The sequence below is a fragment of the Mytilus galloprovincialis genome, chromosome 1 (genome assembly GCF_965363235.1).
Source record: "Mytilus galloprovincialis chromosome 1, xbMytGall1.hap1.1, whole genome shotgun sequence".
Classification (NCBI taxonomy): Eukaryota; Metazoa; Mollusca; class Bivalvia; order Mytilida; family Mytilidae; genus Mytilus; species Mytilus galloprovincialis.
Genome location: NC_134838.1, coordinates 13,328,923 through 13,348,755, shown reverse-complemented (window position 1 = coordinate 13,348,755; position 19,833 = coordinate 13,328,923). Strand labels below are relative to the sequence as shown.

At 32.2% G+C, this 19,833-nt stretch overlaps 2 protein-coding genes across 5 annotated transcripts in view; one reads left to right on the top strand and one right to left on the bottom strand.

The window, feature by feature from the left end:
* LOC143065976 (man(5)GlcNAc(2)-PP-dolichol translocation protein RFT1-like) overlaps positions 1 to 6,343 on the bottom strand; it is a 38,771-nt gene extending 32,428 nt beyond the window's left edge. For 2 of the 3 annotated variants that reach the window (XM_076239195.1, XM_076239197.1), the window contains exon 1: positions 6,233 to 6,343. The gene's annotated coding sequence lies outside the window, so the exon portion shown is untranslated. Of the gene's footprint in view, positions 1 to 4,221; positions 4,361 to 6,232 lie in introns of those variants that run through there. The other variant, XM_076239196.1, reaches the window with a different exon arrangement.
* On the top strand, positions 179 to 18,360 carry LOC143066022 (non-structural maintenance of chromosomes element 3 homolog). Of its 2 annotated transcripts, none has more exons than XM_076239198.1 (8): positions 179 to 247; positions 12,677 to 12,860; positions 13,515 to 13,594; positions 14,538 to 14,668; positions 14,897 to 14,979; positions 16,039 to 16,081; positions 16,592 to 16,769; positions 18,004 to 18,360. In XM_076239198.1, exons 1-8 carry the CDS (start codon positions 194 to 196, stop codon positions 18,091 to 18,093), a joined length of 843 nt encoding a protein of 280 aa, XP_076095313.1. In that variant the 5' UTR covers positions 179 to 193; the 3' UTR covers positions 18,094 to 18,360. The 2 variants fall into 2 exon arrangements, with proteins under 2 accessions (XP_076095313.1, XP_076095314.1); XM_076239199.1 differs by lacking the exon at positions 179 to 247 and adding an exon at positions 5,973 to 6,062.
* Positions 18,361 to 19,833: the final 1,473 nt, after the last annotated feature.

Sequence of the window (19,833 nt, the reverse complement as noted above, 5' to 3'; positions counted from 1 at the left end):
ATAACATGCAGTTTCCATGTATGGAATGATATTAAATTATAGTCATTCTAGAACATTCAATCCTTTGTTCAGTTTCTAGCCTATCTAGGCAACGTCTTTCTATCATTGTTTTAATTTTGCCGGCTCAAATATTTATTTAAAATTTTGGAAGGAAATCCACATATTTATGAAAAAAGTGCAAAGTTGATTCTGAATGGGTGACCTTCATGACTTTTGTGATTGTAAACCTATTGTCTGTTATGTTCTGGTATGTATATTCATGTAATTTTCTTTTAAAACAAAACAATTCTTCCAAAAAAAGAAGAATTATTATAGACTAAGATAAGCGAATAATCTGCAAGGCAGATATTTATGTGTAAAATACTGTAACAACAGTCAGGGCTCTCACAGAAAGAACTTAAAAGGTAATTAAATATTACTTAATGTTTTCTCTTGATAATCTAATCACCTAAATCAATAATATTTGTGATCAGAAAAATAGCATTGACATTTGTTCTTGCCACCCCTCCACCAGCACAACTTTTTTTTACCTTTTATTGTTTATATGTTTGATGTTTGATGATTAGTTTTGTAAATGGTAAACAAATGCACATGTCTCACAGATATACAAGATAAGAACATGTGCTTGTTAATCAATAGAATCATGTGATAGTTTTATGAACACTGACCAGCTATTTAATTAACAATGATTAACAGTAAAGGAAAAAGAGGTGTTTTTATCATGTTTATTGCAGAAAAAGAGGGGTTATTATCATGTTTATTGCAAAAACGGGGGGTTATTATCATGTTTATTGCAGAAAAAGAGGGGTTATTATCATGTTTATTGCAGAAAAGGGGGGTTATTATCATGTTTATTGCAGAAAAAGGGGGGTTATTATCATGTTTTTTTGCAGAAAAAAAGATGAATCCAAATGAAGATAAATTAATAGATAAAAGCTGCCAGATCTGACTTTTGATACACAGGGTGTGCATCTTCTTTATACAATGTATATCTATAATTGTAGAGAGGAAATGCTTTCTTACTGGACTTATTATCATGATTATTGATTTATAATAAAAGTCCAATACCGAAGTATCCCAATGATACCTATATATCTCACATGTCTGAATTACAAATGTATACTGAACTTGAAGTTAATGAGGATTAGTACAAAAATCCTATTTATTCACTTGTGACACATACATTTTTTCATGAGAGTTTTAAATACAATTACCTCCTAGACATGCTAGATTACCCCATATATCTGATTTTAACACATCTTGTTCTTAATCATGTTAAAAACAATTTATCTTCAAAGCCTTGTCTTACAAATGTATAACAATAGACAATATTTTATTGGCACAAACGCATTTACAATGAATGGTAAAGACAGAAGAGATAAACAATTTGCAATACATGGTAGTAAAATACAAACAATTATACATATATGTGAATAAAAGATTAAAGGTATAATGAAAATCTATTGCAATAGATTACTTTTTGCATTTAAACAATTTGTTACGAAAGAGGAAGATAATTTTAGTGCTGTATAAGATGTATTATTAAGTATAAGATTTATTTTATTTTTATCGCACAATGTGGTTATATTTTTTCCTGTAATTTTGAACATTTTTAATACGAAAGTCTCTCTAATACTGGAATAACCTGTGAAGTGTAGCAGCATGTGCTGTTCGTTTTCAATTTTGCCACTTTTACAGATGTCACAAATTCTTTGATCTCTGGGCACTTTTAAATATCTTCCTCTTTCAATGGAAAGGTTATGAGCACTAACTCTTAATTTACATTATGATGATCGATCTGATATATTTTTTAAAGCATCAACATAACCTGCCCTTTCACTCATTTTGTAAACACCCTGGAAAATTGTTAATTTTGGAGATGCTGAAATATTTGCATGTTGTTCCTGAAAACCCTGGTCGATTAGTCTTTGTTTTATAAAACCAAACAGGGGTTTAATAGTAAGGTTATCATTTGACAAATATGATAAACCTAAATTTTGAATAATATTATATTATTAAATAATTCAATTCCGCGAGAAGAAACGTACCACGGGCGCCAATCTTAAATGAACCAGGAATTCACAACTATGCCATTATACAGACCAACTACTGCAGACGATCCAAAAATTATATAGAGTCACCAAATAATTAACAAAGGAACAGTTTTTGACGATTTTATTATCCACAGCGGCGATCATAATCTTCCTATTGTTGCCGACGCGCCGGGAAGTAGTAACCTCCAACTATGGCCAGGTTGGAAGAGAAGCCTTGCGAAGTGGTAGGAACCATGGGAAGTTCGTCCTATTAGATGCCAAGCCTTTAGAACAATTTCATGTATCATATAATAGTAAAACAAACTCAAGTTACATTGTATACAAACTTTAATTTTCTATATTTATCTTATCTATTTATAACTCTGTATTGCTACTTTCACTTTTCATTGTTTCTCTCACCATGACGACGTCAAATTCAATGCACCACTTTGGAGTACTTCAGGGGCTCAATTTCTGTATAAAAATTGTCCTGATGAAGCCTGCCTTGCAGGCGAAACATGTAGACATAGATAATAAAATTGCAGATCTTTTGAAGTGTTGTTGTCAATTTTAATTATTAATTATAATTATTATTAAATAATATTTAACCTTTTAACCCATGGGTTCCTTTTTTTGTAGCATTATATATTTGGTGAATTAAACTTCCTTCTGAAGTGATTAAATGGTCCCAGAATTTAATACTAGATAACATTATCCTATTTTTCAATGGCAGTCTTGCAAGTTCGGAACGATATGCATCATTTGAGGCCTTACAGTGTACTCCCAAGATTTTCATAAGCATCACTGTCTTTAAATGTCGAAATAATCCCCCAGATTTCTCTACAATAAAGGAGAACAGGGGCTACTAAGGAATCAAAAAGTTTTTCCAGAAGTTAACAAGGGTTATCTAATCCTATTGTTTTCTTTATTTTCAAATATGCTTTAAGTTTCCTAGCTTTTTCCATAAGCAAAGTGATGGCGACATTAAAACTGCCATTATATCTAATATTAATACCCAAGTAACAATAAGTTTCCATATAATGAGGACAGCTTATTCATTTTCTGCACTATTGAAGCAAGATTTTTCATATTCATTAAAGCAAGGGACTGATTATTCATTTTCACAACTATATATATTTATGATATTCGAAAATATACAATTTTTAAATGATTTGTTTATTATAAATAATACATGTATAGTCAAGTCCTTGTGTACCATTTACTCAGAATTAATCATCATCCTTTGCAGAAATGAATCTTTCATATTCCCAACTGCATATACATGTATTGCATACATACATAGTATTAAAGTTTGGTTGTAACTAGCCTCTTTCAGAAGTATTGGCAAACATATTTCGCCGGACAGAGCGAGGCAAATTTTTTTTGAAGGGTTTTGGAGCCACTGAAGGCCCTAGAAGCTATAGAACAAATGATGCAAAATCATGCTTTCTACACGGTGTTCCGAAGACCCTTTCTTAATCTTAAATTACAAGTTTCGTTTCAATAATTTTTGACAATATTTTGGTCTCAAAGCAAAATGTATAAATTCAGTGTAAGACTTAAGTTTGTAGGGACAACATCAAAAGACCAATGTGCATGATAAAGCAAAAATGGAATTCACATAGTTATTAGATCTATATTATAAATTATCCATACCAATATCATTATTTTTTCTAATTATTAGATTGTAATAAAAAAAAAAAATTGTGCAAAATAGAAATGTTTAAATAAATTCCCATTTTACCATAAATAATATTATATAGAAAACCATGTTAAAAAGAAACAAGGAAAATTTTAATAGTATCCAGTATTTGCCAGTTTTGTCCTGTGTAAAGCTAAAGGGAAACTTCCTCCTAAAAAGGAGTACCTCATGAAAAAGTATTTTCCTCAACATTTATACAAAAGTAAACTTATCTTAAAGGTAAAAGTATCACAGAAACACATAATGAACAAATCTTCACCAAACGTAAAAGATCATTTATCCTAACTTTAGAAATGTTAAATTATCATAAAGGTAAAATTTCAGTCAAAGCTGCATTTTAATTGTAATTAAATCAAATTTAAATTTCCGTCCATAAAATACGGAACACAAACTAAGCTAATACCAGTAAATGTTATACCACTAATTAACAAAACACCGAGGCTATGTGTAATTTCAAAACTTCCAAAAAATATCATCAAACGTTACCGTGCTGAACCATGTGGTAGTTCTCTTGTAAATAAAAGATTTTCTTTTAAGTTTGAGTGTCAAAGTAATATTCCCTGCTTAAGTAGAATATCTTAAATTGAAACCAAACTATATATTCCCGTCACGTAGTTTTGTTTCCTTCGAGTTATTTTTAACAGACGAACAATATTCTTGAAAATCTGATCCGTATTTGACTCCAACGGAAATGTAAAATTTTCAGTGTCATCAAAGTGTTTGAATGTTCGGTTACAAACTCGGCCCATTACAGATCGGCCCCACTAACGTGTAAAAATAATGAACAGTTTGTAAAATTTGAAATGTAACAATTCAAATACAAAAAAGCATGAATTTTTTTTTACAAATACTGACAATATAAACAGTCTGGGAAAAGTGAAAGTAACATGTCAACAGAAATGACATAATTTTTTTTATACATATTAAATATTTATAGAAAAACTAATCGCAGAATTCAAATAGAGAAAAATATTCAACGAGTGACCAAACAACACATTAATTCACGAATGTGCGTAGCGCATGAGTTAATTATCAGTGTTGTTCAGCCACGAGTTGAATATTTTTCGATATTTGAATTCTTTAATTAGTTATTCTTTTTATTACATTGGCAAATGTTTTTTTCTCAGTTTTTTTCAAAGAAATTAATGTAAAACATGTAAGGAACTATATCTTTTTCTACGCATTCACAATTTCTTTTGATCCACTGTTATCGACGTCTTGACAACGCCTATTGTTGTATGACGTCAGAGAGTGAAATAACCATGTTTATTTCACATGTGAAATTATCAGGAAATCAATGTAAGTCATTGCAACCTGTAATAAATGGGGTTAATATTGCTTTCCAACTTTATGAATATTGAACTTTTTTTTTTTTTTTGATAAATCAGATAAAATAGTTGGTACAAATAAACTGATGCAAATTTTATGTAAAAAGTCTCAAAATCATGGGATTTGTTTTACATTTTTTCACTAGAATACAAAAAAAAAAAACATTCATTTTTTTTTTTAATAAAGGAAAATGTAGATCTTATTGAAGTCAAAGTGTATCTGATTAAAGACATAATTTGGCACCAATATCTCTGTCAATTTTTAAAATGTCAATTTTCTTATTTTTACCACTTCCTGTTTTTTTTTACCTTTTTTCCCCTATCCATACCTGTGATCCATACCTGTACGAAAAAACTTGCAGCATATATTATATGATATATTGAACAATACATAACAAAACATATCAGTCAATTTTGTTAAAATGATTACCTGTCTCTTTTTATTTTAACTTCTATATCATGTATATATACCAATACAATATACATGTAGTATTTAAATGATCGTTATCGACACTATTTAATCTATTTTTTTTTCTTCAAAATTTAACACCATAAGTTATGGATTTAGAACATTTTTTGCTGTCATCTACTTGGTCTGTTGACCACCATATGAATTGGGGATCAGATAGATATAACAAGATGTGGTATGAGTCCCAGTGAGCCACCCCCCCCCCCCCCCCCCCCCCCTTTCCCCCCCTTTTAAGGTTAAAAGGGCATTCCTTAACTTTGTGAAATTTTCTAAAAAAAATCATTAGAGACATACATTGTAGATCAATATATCTCAGTATTATAACATCATCTCTGAATCTCTTGTATCATATTAACTTATGTCCATCATCAAGTTAGTAATCTTGATCTTAATGTTATGGTCCGAGTTTGCTACAGGCCGAGTTTACCTATAAACTACATTCAAACACCAACAACACCTGGAATAAATGGCGCCACTATCTAATAATTAGAAAATTTCTATAACTGATAAATATGCCAAGAACAAAAAATGTAAAGTATTGATATGCATATAAATATGCAGAAATATAATTGTTGTATTGAGTCAATTTAAAATTTAAATGACTTCAGAGTTAAAAGTTGATTTCTAATTCTACTGTTCAACCAAAAATTGGCTGTTTACTTTATGAACACAAATACACCATATACATGCACACACAAACCTGGAAAACTTGAAATGTTGACGTCCTGGCAGCACATAGATAAATAGAACATGAATCCAATCTGTGCTTTAAAATGAAAGAACCTTATTGGGGGTTATGAGTTACTATTTCACAACTGAACAATATTGGCAAAAACTGGTCAAAACTGGTACAGACCAGGCCAGTGGTGAATACCATGATACTGGCAAATTCTGGTCAATTAGTTTATTGAACTTGCTAAGTCACTAGTAGCTACCTAGTTGTTTAGTTCCATAATTTGCATATATCTTTAGATTTTTCACAAATATTGTGTTTATTATGTGGTTGGAAACAAAATTTCGGCACTACCCACCATAAAGGTCCGAAAAATAGACAACGATTTTCAGCCAATATCCTGAATGAAACACGATTTCAAAGAAGTATTTCTTAATAATTCTTCAACTTGATTGCCCTAAATTTCAGTTCTTTACACCTTTGAAATGTCTGGCTGCTATTCATCTATGATGAAATTGATTGGATAAATATTTAACCCTTTCGCTGCCAAACAAATTCAAACAAATTCAAACAAAACCCCTTCAGTGCCAATGTCTTTTTCGATTGTCTTTACGATAACGCAAAAAATGTCGACGTCATAGTATAGGTTTGAAAGCGCTAAAAGATGTTAACTGCAAGTGGCGGGAAAATGAAACTTCTTTTACTAATAGTCCATTTTCTTACATATAATACCGATCTTTGACTCCGAAGTTATAATATTTAGACAAGTTACGTGTAATAAGATATTCTGGTCCCGGTTCTAATAATAGCAACAAGATAAGGTAAAATATTATTTTTTTTTTAGGGAGGGGTAACTATTTTAGGCCAAAAAAAAATATATGTCTGTTTCCTGTTTCCCGACCGACCCTGACTCAAACCCCCCGACCCTAGATCTTTTTATTCAAATCCGGAAAAAAATCGTTTCCGGTCCGATCCAGATCCGTATTTTACTATGCCCGAACAATCAAAATGGCTGCTCCCAGCACAAATGTGCTACAATTAAGGTTTAAAAAATGTCAGCACTGGGAGGATTATTCAATTAAAGCTTCTTTAAAGGGATTAAATCATTTTGGGGTACAGGACCCTAACCAAACATGACATTTAACCGACTTCAAATCTGACAGGGAGTGCAAAAATTTAAAAAAAAAAAAAAAAAAAAAAAAAAAAAAAATCCCGACCTACCGACCCTGATTTATTTGCCTTGGAAGCAGGAAACAGACATATATTTTTTTTGGGCCTTATGTGTTCCATAAAATATAACAAAGTAAGTGCACCGATTTTAAGTTTAACTTTACTTCTTTTAGTTGCCCTCACTTGAACTAATACCAGTCAGAAATTCCCTACTATAGAGAAGGTAACCTGTCTAAAAATCATACACATTGTACTCCCGAGTCAAAATTCGGTAATACGAAAAGAGACACATGAGATAATGCAAATTAATTTGTCACTACAGTACATTCCCGTTATTTGCATAGCCTATTTGTCAGACGAAATTATGCAATAAAGCGGAGTATGCTTATATCCGAAATGCCAAATTACTGAGTCAAATAACATCGGTAGTGCAGATTATTAAAAGGAAATCCCTGAAGAAAGATGAACGTCCATAATCCACTTACAACATATGGAATGCTTATTTATTCTAATAAAAGTTATTTGTCTAGTGTCAAACATTTTATTTCATTGTGCATACTTTCAATAAAGTTTATAAACACATCTTGTTTTTAGTTTATTTATGTACCGACTTTTCCTTTACCTGTGATACGAAAATAAAATTGTTCTAAAAATAGATTTGTTTCTATGACCCGGATGTACACATTACATTGTTACGCTTTGATTAAAACAAACTGTTTAACAATGGTATATAGTTTATAATAATTTTAAACAATAAATGTGTAATGAACTGCCTTTGATATGCAGTATTTACCGATTACACAGTGATGTAACACTGTCACTTTAACCTCGTTAGTTTCGTATATGCAAAGCAGTTAACAGGTAATGGGGCCCTGTACGGGTTATTTGCTGGACACGAGTGTTGAAAGTTAGAAAATATAATAATTGGAAGTAAATGTTCTTTTAAAAAAATATAAAAAATGAAAGATTGATTTATTAAATTCTTCAACCATATATAAATGTCCTGTAATATTTAACATAAATGTAGATCACCCCTAGCCGAATTACGAGATTAACACATTGGATAATGATCGATAATTAGCAGGCGTTAATGTTTTAAAAATTCACCAAAAATGTAATTTATGAACAATGTTTGAAATCTAATCAATAATTAACACATTTGGAAATAGAAGATCATAGAATGGTTGTGTTTTTACAACAATCAGCTGATTGACATTTTTATGACCTCGAGCTCGAGGCTTAAAATAGAATATGGGTAACTTTACCTGTGTACACATCGAGGACTTTTTTTATAATCATATAAACACGAAAGAAACTGTTTTAAAACTTTATTTAAAAAACACAGAAGTAAATGTGAAATAATAACGAAAATAATGATGCATTCAAGAAAAATATACTTACCAAATTGCCGTTTCCGGTCAAAAATCTCGTCAGTTTTAACTAAGCATATCTAGCTGGGGATTATTTTCTATGCAATTAACCGAAATGCCACTTGTAAGACTATGCATATAACCGGACAATTTAACATTAGATGAATGGGAAATGGTTTTGTGCAGGAGAAAAGTATGCAATTAACCGAATTATGCTATTAAGCGGTATGCAATTAAGTGGAATCGACTGTACTTATAAATTAAAGAAAGTTTGTCATTATTTTTGGTGAACAACTTCATTATATGAGCTTGGAATACAAAATTCAAGATTCATATTAACATTACTCAAGAAAAATATTTAATTCGGACATTACATTTTCACAAGATAAATGCAATATTAAATATTTTTCCTTGTATCTCTTGTTTTATTCATGTTTAACTGTTTTGCCTTTGAAATTTCTATAAACGTTTGTCGTATAAAGCCTAGAAAAATTAAACGCAGCAAAATAAATAAAAAAAATTATCGAAATTTATTCCATGCATTAAAATGGAACATGGGCATAACTGTATGTTATCAAGACAACCTTCTATGAAAGTAAGCCTAGAATACTATAAGTTATATGGTTCGCTACTGACCCCATACGGATCCATAGAGGATTAGTAAAATCCATAGGGGGTGAGGCCGGAGGCCGAGTCCCCTATGCATTTTATTCACCCTCTATGGGTCCGTAGGGGGTCAGTAGTTAACCGTATAACGAATTTATCGGACGCTAGACTTTTTCTGCGGCGTTTTGTTGAAAAATAATCAATGAAACACAACAACATTAATAGATGACGTCGCCATTAACGCGTCATGAACCCCATATGAAACTTACTAACCCCATACGGTCTCATAGGGGGTCACCACGTGACAGCGTTTAACCAATCACAACATGATAATTCATATGTGGTCCGATAAATAAATATATACTAAAGGGCCTACTGCAAAAGCGTCGGGGGGGGAAAAAGAGTGGATTTATGACTATTTAGTTCTAAATATTATATATATATTTATAAACGCATCCTTACATAATTTTATTTTCATAAATTTCATAAAAAAGCTCCCCTTTCATATCTTTAATCTTGGTAAAAAAAAACGCGCGAATGTTTAAATTTATCACAAAAACGGCGACGTCATAGTACATTACGTAGTTCATAACATCATTTCAATCGGCCGATGAATCGGCCCTTTAGCACTGAAAGGAGTATGACTTTGGGCCGATTATCGGCCCTGTGGCACATAACTCGTTAAAGCTGCAGTTATTTGGTTTTAAATAGATGTGTAAAAACGGTGAATATGTGTTCCCCTTTGACATAACATCAGGAAATTTCAAATAGCCTTTAATCTAACTTTTCAGATGATTTTTTTTCAAAGAAACATGTTTTCAGGCTAAGAATATTTTGCTTTTGATGTTATCTTCATATAGAAATATTATTATACATGTACTTCAAAAACGTAAAGACCTGAACATAATCTGCAGAAAACATGGAAAATTATGGCGAAAATGAGTACCCTACTCTATTCTTAGCCTATAAACCGTAATACTTTTTGAACCATTTGATTGACTGATTCAATCTACAAAATTCTTTCTTATCATTGCTTATGCAGGTAAAAATGATTATTAGTTTAACCATATTGTTTTAACCTATTATGTATAATATTAAATCAAACAGACCTAGGAAAATCCAATTGCGCAAGTTTGCTATCTATTTATATCAATCATGTTTATGTTTACAGGAGGTTATGTAGATATGTTTGAGGGTCCACTCAATAGTTAATTAGATGGCGTCTAGACTAAAATACACACAAAAGGAAGCAACATATTATCCAGCTCATGACCTGTAAACTGTTTATTTAAGACTTTTAAAAATAGATTGAATAAATGTTTCATATTGTCATGACTGTTATAAATCAAATATGCGAATTTGAGCTAAATGGGTGAACACAAATTTGACAGCTAGTGCCCTTTTAAAACTGATAAAAACATGTTATCACTTGAAATTAACTCCTCTTAATTAAAAGGAATAGTCATTACTTTGAGGGTTTTTCTTAACCTGATAAATAAGGAGAACATGCACCACCATTAGGCCAAGTAAAATAACTATAATCATGATAATAATTGGTATATACATTTTCTAATCCTTGCCCATTCCAATTTCCAGAAATTGTTAACTAAAAAAAAAATGATTTAAAGATTTTGTTCATGTCAGTAATACCTAGTATCCTCAGTAACCAGTAACACTGATAATTTTGTATCATAGAAAACATCCTGTTACAAAATTAACATTGTTTTCATATTTATACCCCACGCAACGAAGTTGCGGAGGGTATAATGTTTTTGACCCGTCCGTCCGTCAGTCCGTCCGTCCGTCAGTCCGTCAGTCCTGTTTCTTGTCATCGCAACTCCTCTCAAACCACACAACAGAATTTCACGAAACCTTTTCAGATAATAAGGACATACTATGTAGTTGTGCATATCGACGGGAAATTGCGATTCAATTTTTTTTCTAGGAGTTACGCCCCTTTGAACTTATTTACTTTAATGTACTACTGCAACAGTTTGTCATCGCAACTCCTCTCAAACCACACAACAGAATTTCACGAAACCTTTTCAGATAATAAGGACATACTATGTAGTTGTGCATATCGACGGGAAATTGCGATTCAATTTTTTTTCTAGGAGTTACGCCCCTTTGAACTTATTTACTTTAATGTACTACTGCAACAGTTTGTCATCGCAACTCCTCTCAAACCACACAACAGAATTTCACGAAACCTTTTCAGATAATAAGGACATACTATGTAGTTGAGCATATCGACGGGAAATTGCGATTCAATTTTTTTTCTAGGAGTTACGCCCCTTTGAACTTATTTACTTTAATGTACTACTGCAAGAGTTTGTCATCGCAACTCCTCTCAAACCACACAACAGAATTTCACGAAACTTTGTAGATAATAAGGACATACTATGTAGATGTGCATATCAACAGGAAATTACGGTTCAATTTTTTTTCTAGGAGTTAAGCCCCTTTGAACTTATTTGCTTCAATGTACATTTGTACTTCTGCAACAGTTTGTCATCTCAACTCCTCTGAAAACACACAACAGAATTTCATGAAATTTTGTAGATAATAAGGACATACTATGTATATTGACAGGAAATTATTATTCAATATTTTTTCTTATACAATTTTTTTTTCTTATACTTATTTAATTTCTCCAATGACAATGTGGGGACGTGGGGTATGTGAGCGTGCTCACTAAGGTTCTTTAATTTCTTTGAGTATATATGATATAAATGTCTAATTATGAAACCCAAATTATTTTGTTGAAATATTCTGCTGCTTTATGATGACTACCTATATACTTTTTGTGAACTAGTACACTTGTTTTAGTGGTCAGCTGTTAAAGCCCATCTCCGACTGCATGATTTTCTTGGTGTTTCTGAAGAACCAATGATGGCCTTGGGCTCTTTGGTCATGTTGGTTGAGTTGTTGTCTCTGACACTTTCCCCATTACCATTCTCAATTTTATTATTACCTTGTGAGTATAAGAGAGTACAACAAAGCATGATACGATGGGCCTCAAGTATTTGGGTTTATATGAGAAAATAGTGTCAAAGGCAATGAAAGAACACAGATTAGGTTAAGGTGCAAATTTGTGCACTTATATCAGAAAACTGGATTTTTTTTATTTTGTGTTTAGTGATTTGGTGTCAGAAAATTTAGAACAATCTCCCCCACGAACAATATAGGTATATATAGGTATGAGAAAACCCATGGTATCTTCAACAATGAGAAAAAAACACATACTGTATTGTCGGCTATACATTTTTTAACTATTAAGTGTCCCGACATGAAAAATATTCATTGATATATTTGTTTTCTTCAGCACGTTGACGATGAGATGCCTTCAGGTTCTCAGATGTCAGCTTCTCAATCCATGACACAATCAATGACCCAGGCAGAAAAAGCTGCCCAGAACATGGATCCTGCAGAGCAAGAGAAAAGATTAAATGACCTGGTACAGTACCTGCTGATCATGGATCAAAAGAAAATTCCAATAAAGAAAATAGGTAATCATAACATGCTACACCCACTTTATAGTATAGCATTACAATCCTTTGTCTGGTAGCTGTTCACGTGATAACCAGCTTGGCAGTGATGAGTTGTATTGTGTGATAAATTCTGGGATCTGTCAGAAACGTACTTCCTGTTCATGCTGTTTGCTGATTCTCTTAAAAACATTTAGCTTTTTTGTCACATTTTCAGACATACTGAAAGGAATGACTTAATGGTTTGTTATTATAACAGTAGCTTGATAAAAATGAGGTATAAAAAAGAGGCGAATGGATATTTAAAGTCATAATTCAAAAATAACTAAACAATACCATGGCAAAAAAATGAAAAACACAACTGTACAAAAATCAACATAGAAATCAAAGACTTGAGTACATGAACCTTATCAAAACAGCTGATGTCAGGTGCTCAGAAAGGTAAAAGATTTGCATTGTAATTTGTTTTAATGTATTAGTGTTTCTGCTGATTTGTCAGACATATTCTTCCTCTGATTCTATAGTTATGCATGTTAAGAGAGAGGTATACAAAGCATGAAAACACATGCATTTTTATTTTGTTTAATGTTTATAATAGTTATTCCTGTTTCACATCTAGTTAAATACATACATACAAGTATTTTGTTTCATTACCATAATTTTGTTTTGATACAGATATCAATAAGCAGGTTCTGAAAGAATTCAGCAAAACATTCCCATATATGATTAAAAAGGCTGGAGAAAAGCTGCTTAAAGTAAGTACCATTCACTGCTGCTATTAGTAATTTACTTCACAGAGGCGGTTTGAAGGGGGGGCCAGGGCCCCCCCTTTTTGGGAAAAAATTTGGTTGCTTATATAGGGAATCACTGAAGCTTGATTAGAGCGGGCCCCCACTTATGAAAATTTCTGGATCCGCCACTGCTTCACTTGTCAGGCATTGAAGAAAAGGGAACATGTCTATTATTATGCTGCATTTGTTTGTTTAACAACAAAAATGGGTTACTTAACTAACATAGTCCATGTAGTCGTTTATGTCAAAAGTTCAGATTCCAGATTAATATAGAAAGAAGAAGATATGATATGATTGCAATTGAGATAAGCCACCAAAAATCAAAGATATAAAGTACTACAAGGCATGGTACGAAGCAATAACCGGAATACTCCATAGCCCTTAGACAGACAAAATATGGGTATAGGTGGGAGATATTGTAATTTTAATGCTGATCTTTTATAATCTTCTTATTTAATCATATTATATGTATAATCAATATTGTCATATTGTCATATTGAAATCTTTGAAGTCAGAATGTTGTGCCCTCAAATAATGTTATATGCTGTTATGACATGTGATTGTCCTTATAGTTCTTGTCTTAGTATTTGAATTGCTTATATATGTCTTATCTGAAGCATGCCTCCTTGGGCAGGATTTTCTCACTTCAGTAAAAACCCATTGATGGCCTTGTGCTGTTTAATGCTCTTTGGTCAAGTTGTTGTCTCTTTGACACATTCCCCCTTTCCATTCTCTATTCTATATGTATCTTTGTATTTCAAAAATCTACATTCAGTTTTCTAAATTACTGTTTGACTTGGGTCTTATATCCTAATCTATTGTCTGTTTCATGAACATTGGCGGTAGTTTTACAAGTGAGATATTTATACATGTCTATTCTTGTTTATATGCTAACTCTTATTTTTAGGTATTTGGTATAGAACTGATTCAGTTGGAGGACAAGCTGAAGGGAACCTATATGTTAGTTAATAGAATAGATACAGATGTAGACGAGTTAGAAGAAGCAGGACATGGACATATCTTAACACCGATGAAATGGTTTGTTTTACATGTTTACACTTGCTTTAGTATACTTGGACCTGTTAATTCAAAAGTGTATTGTTGCTATTCACAATTGATGAAAATAAGATCCTTTTCCAAATTTTCCAGTATGTGATTCCAGATTTATTGAGCTTAAACCATCATTTTTATAATAACAATTACATATAGCAGGATACAAATTTTATGGCTCTTTTGTTCATGTTATTTCTGATGGTTTTTTTACAGGCCAGAAGAAGATAATTCAAAGACAGGATTACTACTAGTGGTGTTGAGTTTGGTTTTTATGAATGGTGAAGTGATGCAAGACAGTAAGTTATGTTCATATGTACATACTCAAATCCAAGTGCTGTAAATACAATATATGATGAAGCAGGGTTCTCACTAAGGCGAGTCCATGAGTCCTGGACTCATCAAAATCTGTCTGGACTCACCATTTTCAAAACTGGTGAGTCCACAGATACATCAAGATTGAAATATTTTGTATAAACTGAACACAGGTAAACACAAATATCATCATTTTATAGCAAAAGTTTAAAAGTGATCTGAATTTAATGTCATTTCATTGCTCTGTTAGGAAATGGAGACTAAAATGTTACATTATATTGCAATAAAATATTTTCTTCTTGCTGTTGGACTCAACATGGCCAAAAATGACAAGTGTCTGGACTCGCCTTCAAAAATCCTTAGCGAGAACCCTGATGAAGAACTTGTAGCAATAACCCTAAATTAATTAAATAGAATTTGTTTTCAGTCAGCCAACCAAAAGTCATCATACCATTTTTAACAGTAGATGGGTGTCCACATAGTATGTCAAAATAGAAATGACCTAGAAAAATCCAATTGCACGTGGACGCTATCTTTATTTATATTTACTTGGATTTCTGGTTATATGACCATCTGCAGTCTTCGGAGTTCATTTTGATGGTTAATTAAATGATGTTAAGCCAAAAATACACATGAAATTTTGATACATATTACCGAGTCCATGCATTGTCATGATTGTTAATTGTTTATATTAGACTTTTTGTAATTCCATTATAATTATTTATATGTTATAAATCCATTATGTGAATTTGTGTCAAATCTGTGAACATGAATTTGACAGCTAATGCTCCTTTAAACTGTCTGAAACTTATTTGTTGAAAATGAATGATGAGAAAGAAACAGTATTCACTAGAGAGTTGTTAGAAAGATTCATTGATTATGGAATGAAGAGGATAATTACATCATTACCTTAACAGGTTGCCACTATTTGGTTTCTCCTTAGGGCCAAATAGTCCAAACTTGAAGTGAGTTGTTCTTTTAAAAATTGGTTCATTGGATCACTACAGCTTGTATCTTTCATGTTATTTTTTTCTTCATTTAAGCTCATTTATGGCACACCCTCAGGAAGCTAGGAATTGATCAAGAGTAAGTATAGTTATAAATAAAATTATTAAAATTCTTTTTCAGTTCAAAGAAGTAGCTTTTTAATCTTACTTGGCCAAAGAACAGTTGAAACAGGGAATCAGATTATTTTTTTTTACAATCTTTCTATGCAGAAAAATAGCAATGGTGACAGCTGTTACATAGAATAATACAGTTTTTGCTTCATAAGTAGATGCAGTCTATCCCTTAAAATCAGTTGATCAGTTATGTTACATTTTAAGAATATCAGACATTGAAAATGTTAAGAATTCTGAACTCCATTAGAGTTATCTCCCATTGACCAGTTTGAAGGCAGATAAATTTGAACAATAGGGATTACAAAGTTTGTGTCATTTGTTTGTTTATAACTACAATCTGACTGTATGTACATATATGCTGCATGTGAGAACCAGAAAATTGATTGCACTTGACCTTAAACTGACACAAACCAGTCCTAGCCCTAATGGTGGCAGATAGAGTCTTGTAAAGTATATGTTTCAATTTTTTTTTCAGCATGCCACATGAGGTATTTGGGGACACAAAGAAATTGTTGACACAAGAGTTTGTGAGGCAGGGTTATATTGAGTACATCAGACAGCCTAACACAGATCCAGCAGTTTATGACTTTAGATGGGGACAGAGAGCTAGACATGAAATATCGAAAAGAACATGTTTAAATTTTGTATGCCAGGTATGAGTTTAGATAGTTGTTATGTTGAATGTGTATGTCCTTTTTATCACAAGGCAATATATCTCATGATCATTTGATTGCTTGGTTTTTCGGGGGTCAGAAATCTAAATCTGTGTCATCTCTCAATACTTTAAGGTAAGGCAGGTTTTTGGGGGGTCAGAAATCGAAATCTGTGTCATCTCTCAATACTTTAAGGTAAGGCAGGTTTTTGGGGGTCAGAAATCTAAATCTGTGTCATCTCTCAATACTTTAAGGTAAGGCAGGTTTTTGGGGGGTCAGAAATCTAAATCTGTGTCATCTCTCAATACTTTAAGGTAAGGCAGGTTTTTGGGGGGTCAGAAATCTAAATCTGTGTCATCTCTCAATACTTTAAGGTAAGGCAGGTTTTTGGGGGGGTCGGAAATCTAAATCTGTGTCATCTCTCAATACTTTAAGGTAAGGCAGGTTTTTGGGGGGTCAGAAATCTAAATCTGTGTCATCTCTCAAGGTAAGGCAGGTTTTTGGAGGGTCAGAAATCTAAATCTGTGTCATCTCTCAATACTTTAAGGTAAGACAGGTTTTTGGGGGGTCAGAAATCTAAATCTGTGTCATCTCTCAATACTTTAAGGTAAGGCAGGTTTTTGAATAAAAGTTATTAACACCATTTAAATCATCAACTACCAACTGTTCACATTTATTTGCCCTTAAGAATATGTAACCCCAATTATAAAGAAATACACTTGCATACAGTTCCTTTTTAAAAAAATTATAAGAAAATTACTCTCTCTCCTTAGAGGTTAAAAGGTAAGGAAGGATGTACTATACATGTCATTTCATACTGCCTTCAACAATGAGCAAACCCCATACCCTATAAAAAGCTACTAAAGACCCTAGCAAGAGCAAATATGAAACAATTCCAAAGAAAAGAACCAATAGCCAAATTTATACTTTTACCTGAACGATATTTTAACAACTATGAAAATATTGCAATAAAAAACCTAGAACTTGAAACTTTTTTGCATTTTTAAAAATAATAATTTCTGCTGGTAGTAAGTCAAATATATGTCTTAATGGTTTATGTATAGTTTGAGTAACTTGTAAATGTATGTATTAAAATGCACTCCAGCTACCTCCACCAAAACAACTGACCACCAGGAAATAATGAATAGTACTGAAAGTGGTGTAAAACACCAATCACTGTATATTAAAGTAAATAGCAAAGTAACATTAAGTATTATTCATATTTTTATTTCAGTTGTATGATGACAGAGACCCAGAACAATGGACCTCTCAGTATGCTGCTGTGCTAGAAGATGAAGGAGTTCAGAATGGAGTTCAGACATGATAACTCAAAGTTCAGTAGGTCAAGAGAGAAACTCTGTGATGAAGATTTGTGCCAAAACGGTCATTCAGGCCAAAAAATGTTCAGAAGGTTATCTGGTTTCATGAGGAGGAGAATAAAAGAAACAGAGGATTTTGATGAAGTTGTAATGACAGTTATTGCTCCATATGTTCATGGAGGACGTTATACTTTTTAAACATGTTTTATGTTCATGGAGGACGTTATACTTTTTAAACATGTTTTATGTTCATAATAAAGAAGTGATTTTTACCTGTATGTTATGCTTTTATGAAAGAAATGGCATTTTTTAGAAAATTATTCATAGACAAACATGTTTAATACATATGAAACACTGAAAAAACTTTTACAGTGTTACATGACATGTGAAAAATGTTAGAAATTTTCAAAGAAAATTACACAGAAGGAATACAATTTGAAAATATCTTCTTTTACAAGGATTGTTAGTGTATATATAAATCACTATGTCTGTCTGTCCCTCCTGCTTCACATCAGGTCCATTACTTATGTACTGTTAAAATAAGGTTGAGCAAACCTGATATGCAGCTGCACCATGGGCCAAATAAACATGCAACTAACACATAACAAATGGTTAAATAGAAATGAACATTTAGAATGCACCTATACACATGTGTAAATAGAAACAAACATGCAACAAACATCATTCAAATGTGAAAATTGTAGAAATAAACATTCAACAACCACACATACAAATGTGTAAATAGAAATGAACACACAACAAACACTTATGAAAATGTGTAAAAAAAAAATCAAAAAAACGTGGGTATACTTTAATGTGTAGAGCATATAGAAAGTCATTTATTTTATGCTGGGGCCTTCAGATTTTTAAGACAAGATTGATTAAACTATGATCAATGAATAATTTGAATATTCATTTTATCATCTGGCCCTGATGAGCTTTACACCTCTTTTGATGAATGGTATCATCCGTCATATTTCATCTGGTGTAAACTTTAAGAAAAAACTTCTTTGACAAAAAATTCGAGCTCATTTAAACCAAACTTTACACAATTAATTCTAAGGATGTCTAGGCTATAATTTGTTGTGAATTATATTACAGTCCATCAACCAACATGGCTGAAATTGAATTGGGATAACATTTGGTAGATTACTCAAATTGTAAAGACCATGAGACAACCAGAATGTTCATAATTTAAAGATCATATCTTCCTACTTTCTATTTATGTCAAGACTAATTATAGAGGCTATTGCCTTTGAATGGCTATTGTTTACAAAGGTTAGTGTTGTTTATATTCAATAAACAGCAAAAATGATCGGCAATACATAATCTATTGAAAAAGTCTTTAAGTTTTAACCTTTAACCCCCTTCTTGTAGGTGTTATTGCCCTCTAAAGATTATTTTTGTCACAGTTTTGCATATTTATGGTGGGCCAATGAGAGTAGAGGGGCATTTTGGTTTCTTGTGTTAGTCTGTCCTTTTGGTTTAAGAGCATATGATACAGTTATAGAGGAGGTAAAGAAGTTGCTAACGTAAAATGTTATTTTCGTGACATCAGGAAAACATGCATTTTTTCAACTGATTTAACTTGAAAAAAGTGTTCATGGAGCCCTCTATTTTAAAATGACATTTGTTGGTTCAGGGGGGTGTTAGAACCAGCCCCCCCCCCCCCCCCCCGTTTTTTTTGGACGATCAATGCATTTGAAACAGGATATGTGGTTGGAATCCACCCCACCCCCTTTATC

What these genes read in the sequence shown, in the direction of transcription:
- LOC143066022 (XM_076239198.1), top strand. Translation starts at nt 194, where the DNA reads ATGGGTGACCTTCATGACTTTTGTGATTGTAAACCTATTGTCTGTTAT. An exon ending in CTATTGTCTGTTATGTTCTG is followed by an intron (nt 248 to 12,676) that starts GTATGTATATTC and finishes TGTTTTCTTCAG; the next exon opens with CACGTTGACGATGAGATGCC. An exon ending in ATCTTAACACCGATGAAATG is followed by an intron (nt 14,669 to 14,896) that starts GTTTGTTTTACA and finishes GTTTTTTTACAG; the next exon opens with GCCAGAAGAAGATAATTCAA.